Below are 6,943 nucleotides of genomic sequence, written 5' to 3'. Positions count from 1 at the left end.
AGGGAAATCATAAACTGGCGAAGGACTTGGAGAGGAGGAATGATGCTAATGAACGGATGTGGAGTAATGTGAAATGGTTCTTAAAAAAAGTGGAAATAAAAGAAAAACTTGTGATGGAAACACTGAGGGCAGCTGATATGTTCTGTCCCCGGGGTGACTTGGGCAGGAGTGTGAATAGCTCTCCTATAGGAATGCTGTCAGTGTCTTTCCTAGGCCTGGCACCGAGTCATGTTACTAGAGGCCGAGTTTAGAAGCTTTTAGTATGTTTTTCTCTTGCAATGTTGTTGTTAGCCTTGGTTAGCGAGAGATGTGCAGAAGTCTCTAGGACATCTCGCTGGAGGTGTGGATTAGGTAGTCCTGTGTGTAAGACTGCAGCACAAACTGCCGAGTCAGTAGTGAGGTTGGACAGACTGAGCTGGCCTTTAACATTGAGCTTTGCTGTCTGCAGGCTAAACTGTGTTTTCTGGATGTTTGATACTGCTCTGTAGCCATTAAGACTTGCTTTTTTTGCATTTTACTGCAACAAAAATGATTTGCACTGCATGTAGTAGCCAAGTAGTGGAAAATGTGTGTGTTCACGTACCAGTAGAGGCCAGTACACACCACCTTAAATCAATCCCTAGCGCTGGTAGCTCCTGTGATAGAAGTGAGTGGAAATAGACTTACCCTTCCTGTATGTTTTACACTAACAAAGCAGCAGCTGTTCTGTCTTGTAAGCAGAAACTTTACGTGTTATCAAGTTTTTCAGTTTGCAGTAGCATTATGTCAGCAGCTGAAAGAAGCTTTGACATAAGCATTTGAAGAGAAAAAAACAGACCAAATTTGGGAAGAAAAAAACAGGGGAGAGCGACTGTTTTGAATTAACTTCATTTATTTTTTTGTGTTGTGTTTTCTTTTAAGGTCCAAGTCTCCTTATAGTGCTTCATCTTACTCTAGGAGCTCCTACACCTACTCCAAGTCAAGATCAGGTTCTTCCCGCTCTCGCTCCTACTCTCGCTCATTCAGTCGTTCCCATTCTCGCTCCTACTCACGATCTCCACCGTACCAGAGAAGAGGCAAAGGGAAGAGTCGGAACTATCGGTCTCGGTCCCGGTCACACGGCTACCACCGCTCCAGGTCAAGGTCACCCCCATACAGAAGGTACCACTCACGATCAAGGTCTCCAGTGTTTCGGGGCCAGTCCCCCACTAAACGGACTGTACCTCAGGGGGAAGGAGAAAGGGAGTATTTTAACAGATACAGAGAAGTTCCACCCTACGATATGAAAGCCTATTATGGCAGATCTGTGGACTTCAGAGACCCGTTCGAGAAGGAAAGATACAGAGAATGGGAAAGGAACTACAGAGAGTGGTACGAGAAGTTTTACAAGGGCTACGCTGTTGGTGCTCAACCTCGACCTCCTGTCAGCAGGGAAAACTTCTCTCCAGAGAGGTTTGGTGCCCCCGGGACCAGGCGGGAGAACTCGCCCTATGCTCGGGGGCGTAGGGAGGATTATCCTGGTGGGCAGAGCCACCGGAATCGTAGCATAGCTGGAAATTATCCTGAAAAACCCTCTGGAAGAGAGAGCCATGGTGTCAAAGATCCTACAAAATCGAAAGAGAAGGAGGTGGAAAATCCCCTGGGAGATGGCAAGGGAAATAAACATAAAAAACACCGGAAGAGAAGGAAAGGAGATGAGAATGAAGGATTTGCTAATGCTGAGATGTTGGAAGGTGCGAGAAAACCAAGAGAGGCCGTTGCAACAGAAGACGTTAAGACAGACTCCCTGTTCATACTTCCAAGCAGAGATGATGCCACCCCTGTGAGAGATGAGCCCATGGAAGCAGATTCCATTGCTTTCAAACCTGTGTCTGAAAAGGAGAAAAAAGAGAAGGATAAGCCAAAAGCAAAGACTGACAAGACAAAGCGGAAAGCAGAAGCGGCCGTTCCTCCTAAGAAGGACAGTGCAGCGAAGCCAGCCAAAGCTTCCCAAGAGAAGGTGGACCCTGACCGCGAAAAATCTCCTCGAACAGAACCACCTGTGAAAAAGGTGAAGGAGGAGTTGCCAAAGACAGACAGTGTTAAAGCATCTTCCTCTCAAAAGGACGAGAAGGCTCTCGGTACCCCGCGGAAAGTTCACCCAAAAGTGGCAAAAGATCACCCAGAAACCAGGCCAGCCAAGGAGGAGAAGGCAAAGAAAGACCATCCAAAAGAAACCAAGTCAGAGAAGCCCTCCAGCAAAGAGGACAAGACAAAAAAACCTGCAGAAAAAGGCAAGCCCTCTGATGCAAAACCTGAAAAAAGGAAAAGAAAAGCAGATGAAAAGCTTGATAAAGAGCATGAAGCCACTTCCACAAAGGCCTTGAAACCAGAAACGGCTGAATCAAAAACATCGCCAAAGGGGAAGCCCGAGCCCGATGGTGAGAAAGGAGAGAGAACTCCAGACAAGGATAAATCTGCTTTTCTCAACAACCCTGCCAAAAAGATTAAACTAAACCGAGAAACGGGCAAAAAGATTGTGAGTGGAGAGAACGTACCACCTGCAAAAGAGCCTGTGGAGAAACCTGAGCCAAGCAGCAGCAAAGTGAAACAAGAGAAAACGAAGGGAAAAGTGAGGAGAAAAGTAACAGCAGCTGATGCATCTAGTTCTACTCTTGTAGACTACACCAGGTACCTCAGCATTTCTTTTCTTATTCTTTCTTCCCTCCTCCCCACCAAAATGTGTAAAACTGTGTATGGTGACTACCGAAAGGAACAGCTAAATCGGTGCTGAATGAGTGAAAAATCTGTCATCCTTCCTCTTAAACTGTTCTTGGGTCAAAATCAAGATTTGTTAAAGAAATTGAGCAGGCTCTGCAGAAAGCTGGTAAGGTTAATTCAGTGGGGACGTGTCTGACCCTGACTTCTGGGACCTTCTTTCCCCCTCTTATTCATTACATGTTGACTGAGGTGTCCCCTCTGTTTGCCTTCAAGTCCAGCTTATTTCAAAAGGCAGTGAGAAATACATGTCTGTGCCAGGCAGTATTGTGCATTTTAAACATTCCAAGGTCCTGTAAAGAACACTGGGACATGAGGACAAAGCTTTGGTTCTATATAGTCACCTCTCCATAATTGCTTGCTTAGATGTTGAAACAAGAGTAATTATCTGCTATTGGTAGAAATAGGACATGAAGGAATTACCAGATCAGACAGTCCCCAATCTGATAATCTTGTGTCTTTGCTAATTAAATGTATAGGGGCAGGATACTGAATGAACTGATTGCTCATACTCTTAGCCAGTGGACTCACAAAGATGTTTCAGAGAACATCTCTTGGGAAAATGCTGAAGATTGAGAACTGAGACAAAAGCTGTTCTGTAAAATGCCACAAAGATGGTGGTGTGTGTTTCTCACCCATTACTAATGTATGGTTTTTTCCTCTTAGCACTAGTTCTACTGGAGGAAGCCCCGTTAGAAAGCCTGAAGAAAAGACAGATACCAAACGAACTGTCATTAAGACCATGGAGGAGTATAATAATGATATAACAGCCCCTGCTGAAGATGTCATTATTATGATACAAGTCCCTCAGTCAAAGTGGGATAAAGATGACTTTGAGTCTGAAGAGGAAGACATTAAATCTACCCAGGTGCCCACAAACATAGGAAAACCTGCTAGTGTTATTAAAAATGTGAGTGCTAAGCCAGCAAACCCTGTAAAACACAGTGAAAAAGAGACAGAGCCTTTGGAGAAAGCACAGAAATCTACAAAAGAGGCGAGTTATGAAAGCTCCCAGCATGATGCAAAGAGCTCAAAAAGTTCTGTGTCGAGTGAAAAAGGAAAAGCCAAAGAGCGGGATCATTCGTTGTCAGACAAGGACACTTCTGAGAAGAGAAAGAGCAGTGCTCAGCCAGAAAAAGACCACTCGGAACGTGCAGCTGAGCAAGGAAACGGAAAAACCATTTCCCAGTCTTCCAAGGAGAGCAGGTCTTCGGAGAAGCACGATCCTGGCCGTGGATCCGCTGCCAAGGACTTCACTCCCAACCGAGACAAGAAATCTGACCATGATGGCAACAGAGATCATTCTAGTTCCAAACGCAGAGATGAAAAGAGTGAACTAGCAAGGAGAAAAGACTCCCCCTCTCGAAACAGAGACTCTGCATCCACACAGAAGAGTAAACCAAGAGAGGAGCGAGCAGAGCCGTCCAAAAAGGGCACTGGAGAGGCCAAAAGGAGCAGCTACAGTCCCTCGCGTGAGCGGAAGCAGTCTGAGCACAAAGCTGCTCACGACTCCAAGCGTACATCAGAGGAACACAAACCTCTAGAGAAAAATTCAGGAAAAGAGAAGGAGAAGGAGAAAGAGAAGGAAAAAGAAAAGGAGAAGGAAAAAGAAAAGGAGAAGGAAAAAGAAAAGGAGAAGGAAAAAGAAAAGGAGAAGGAAAAAGAAAAGGAAAAGGAAAAAGAAAAGGAGAAGGAAAAAGAAAAGGAAAAGGAAAAGGAAAAAGAAAAGGAAAAAGAAAAAGAAAAGGAAAAAGAAAAAGACAAGGAGAAGGAGAAGGAAAAAGAGAAGGAAAAAGAAAAGGAGAAAGAGAAGGAGAAGGAGAAGCACCTCCCAGAATTAAAGAGCAATAAAGAGAAAGAGCCGGGTGTTACCAAACCACCTGTGAAACAAGAATCACCAGAAGCAAAAACTGAGAAAGAGAATGTGGCTGGACAAAACGATAAAGGTGTTGTCAAGCCCAAGCCTCAGGTCAGCAGCTCCTCACGGCTCTCGTCTGATCTGACCCGAGAGACTGACGAGGCTGCGTTCGTCCCAGACTACAACGAGAGTGACAGTGAGAGTAACGTGTCTGCAAAAGAGGAGGAAGCTGCAGGGAAACCCCCTAAGGAGCTGAAAGAAAAGGTTGTTGAGAAGGTGAAGGAGGATGCGGCAGCTCCTCCCACAGCCGAGCAGCCTGAAGCCAGCAGGAGTCAAAGCCAGAGCAGCCCCAGCATCAGCCGCAGCCGCAGCCACAGCCCGTCCGAGAGTCAGACCCGCAGCCACAGCAGCAGTGCCAGCTCCGGGGAGAGCCAGGACAGCAAGAAGAAGAAGAAGAAGAAAGAGAAGAAGAAGCACAAGAAGCATAAGAAACACAAGAAGCATAAGAAACACCTCGGCAACGAAACGGAATTGGAGAAGAGCCAAAAACACAAACACAAGAAGAAGAAATCGAAGAAGAGCAAAGATAAAGAGAAAGATGACCAAAAAGTGAAATCTGTCACGACATAGAATGACAGATGATAAAAAAATGACTTAATTCCTAAGTCATCTGTATTAAATTTTGTTAAAATGTAAACGAATTCAAGCGTTGTAAATAATGACATGGAAGACCCTGTGCTGCACTTAAAATATTGCTGCTTGATTATTTGATTTTTACATCAGAGCTTTATAAAAAGTGAACATTTTGTACAGAATTGTGAGTTGTGACCATGTAACATGAAAGGTTTTGCTGGGGCATCTTCTTTTTAACCACCGTTGGTGAGTTTGGGTGGAGTTTCCTGTACTGTGAAGACTTTCACATCTGGGTTTTTTTTATGGCCTGGCAGAAGCCGCTGGATGCAGTTGCCCGGTGCCGGCAGGATGGTTTGCAGAGTACATCACAGCCCTGTTCTGTCACTTTTTGATTACAATAAAAAGTTTTCAGTAAACTATCCCCTGTGCTGAGACTCGCAGTGAGCTGGGCACGAGCAGGGAGAGAGCAGTGGCAGGGAGAGCGCTGAGGAAGGCTTTGCTGGTGGCTGGCGAGCGCGAAGCGCGGCGTATCGGCGGGTTTGGCTCTGCAAAGAGTGGTAGGACGGTAAATCCCGTGATCTGAGGTGGGACGGGGTGGGGAGGTGCTGCTGGGGGTGCACTGGTTTTGTGTGCCACGCAGGCCTGGGGCTCTGTTGTACAAGGTGTGTGTGGCCCCAGGTGGTAGTTCTAACGGTAACTACTGCTAGTTCAGACCCTCGCCTGCCCTCGTCGTGCTGGCTGGAGTTCTTCGTGGTGTGTCAGTCAGTGTGCAGTGACTGCAGTTTGCTGAGGGCTGTTGAGCAGTAAGACTGTGAATACCTGGCAGGCATCAAAAACGTGCTGAAGAAAAGGGGAGGAAGATCAGAGGATGGCGTAGTAAAAGTAGAAATCTCCCTAAGGTGCTCTATAAATGAAGCCATTAGGAGTGGGTTGGGTGTTTGTCTGCTTGTTCCTAGAGTCTGATGTGGCAGCAGATTGTCTGTGTGAGCATCTCCAGGGCAAAGGGAGACTCTGGAAGCAGCCTGGTCTAGCGGAAGGTGTCCCTGCCCATGGCAGGTTTGGAACCGGATGGACTTTCAGATCCCTTCCAACCCAAACTGATCTGTGGTTTGTCCTTGGTGGACTCACTTCTGCTTATTTCCAGCATCTCGGCAGTGTTGAGCTTGCTCAGAAACCTGCTGTCACTGCCAGCAAACCTTTACACGCACGCTGCAATCTGCTTTCTCTTGCGGTGCTCAGCAAGGTGTTTGTGGGTTAGGTGGAAGTGTTCTTGGCATTTTCCTTTCCTCGGCGCTGAGCAGAGGGCAGGGGTGCACCGGCAGGTCCGGGGGCAGCCGGGCAGCGGGGAGCTGGGGTCTGAGCTGGGCTCCTGACAGCTTCTGCCAGCGGCTTTTTCTGATTCAGAAGGGGTTCTGGAGTGAGCACAAGGGGGGTGATGGGTTTGCCAGATCTTCATGTAGGTTGGATTGTGTGAAGCAAACAGCGGGTTAGGGGAGATGCTGTAGGTCGTGTGAGGGTTCCTTCCCTGCAGGTGATGGAGACAAGTGTGTTGAGCATCTCGTCTGCCCCGGAACAGGGAATGAAACAGGTACTTTGGGTCTGTGACCGACAGTCACTGAGGAAGAAGTCACAGAACCACAGTGCCTCGTGGTCCCCTGTGGTGTGTCACCCCATGGGTAAGTCACCAGAGCCAAGGCACCACTGTCTGTTCTTTAG

At 47.0% G+C, this 6,943-nt stretch overlaps 1 protein-coding gene across 1 annotated transcript in view; it reads left to right on the top strand.

Annotated features, from left to right (window-relative positions):
- LOC104403938 (E3 ubiquitin-protein ligase RBBP6-like) overlaps nucleotides 1-5,645 on the top strand; it is a 15,604-nt gene extending 9,959 nt beyond the window's left edge. The window contains 3 exon segments of the mRNA XM_010012235.1: nucleotides 901-2,649; nucleotides 3,403-4,293; nucleotides 4,546-5,645. Of these exon segments, the coding sequence (XP_010010537.1) occupies nucleotides 901-2,649; nucleotides 3,403-4,293; nucleotides 4,546-5,224 (3,319 nt within the window). The 3' untranslated portion in view covers nucleotides 5,225-5,645.
- Nucleotides 5,646-6,943: the final 1,298 nt, after the last annotated feature.

The sequence above is a fragment of the Nestor notabilis genome, unplaced genomic scaffold, assembly GCF_000696875.1.
Source record: "Nestor notabilis isolate BGI_N333 unplaced genomic scaffold, ASM69687v1 scaffold19860, whole genome shotgun sequence".
Taxonomy (NCBI): Eukaryota; Metazoa; Chordata; class Aves; order Psittaciformes; family Psittacidae; genus Nestor; species Nestor notabilis.
This window is presented reverse-complemented; position numbering and strand designations above follow the sequence as displayed.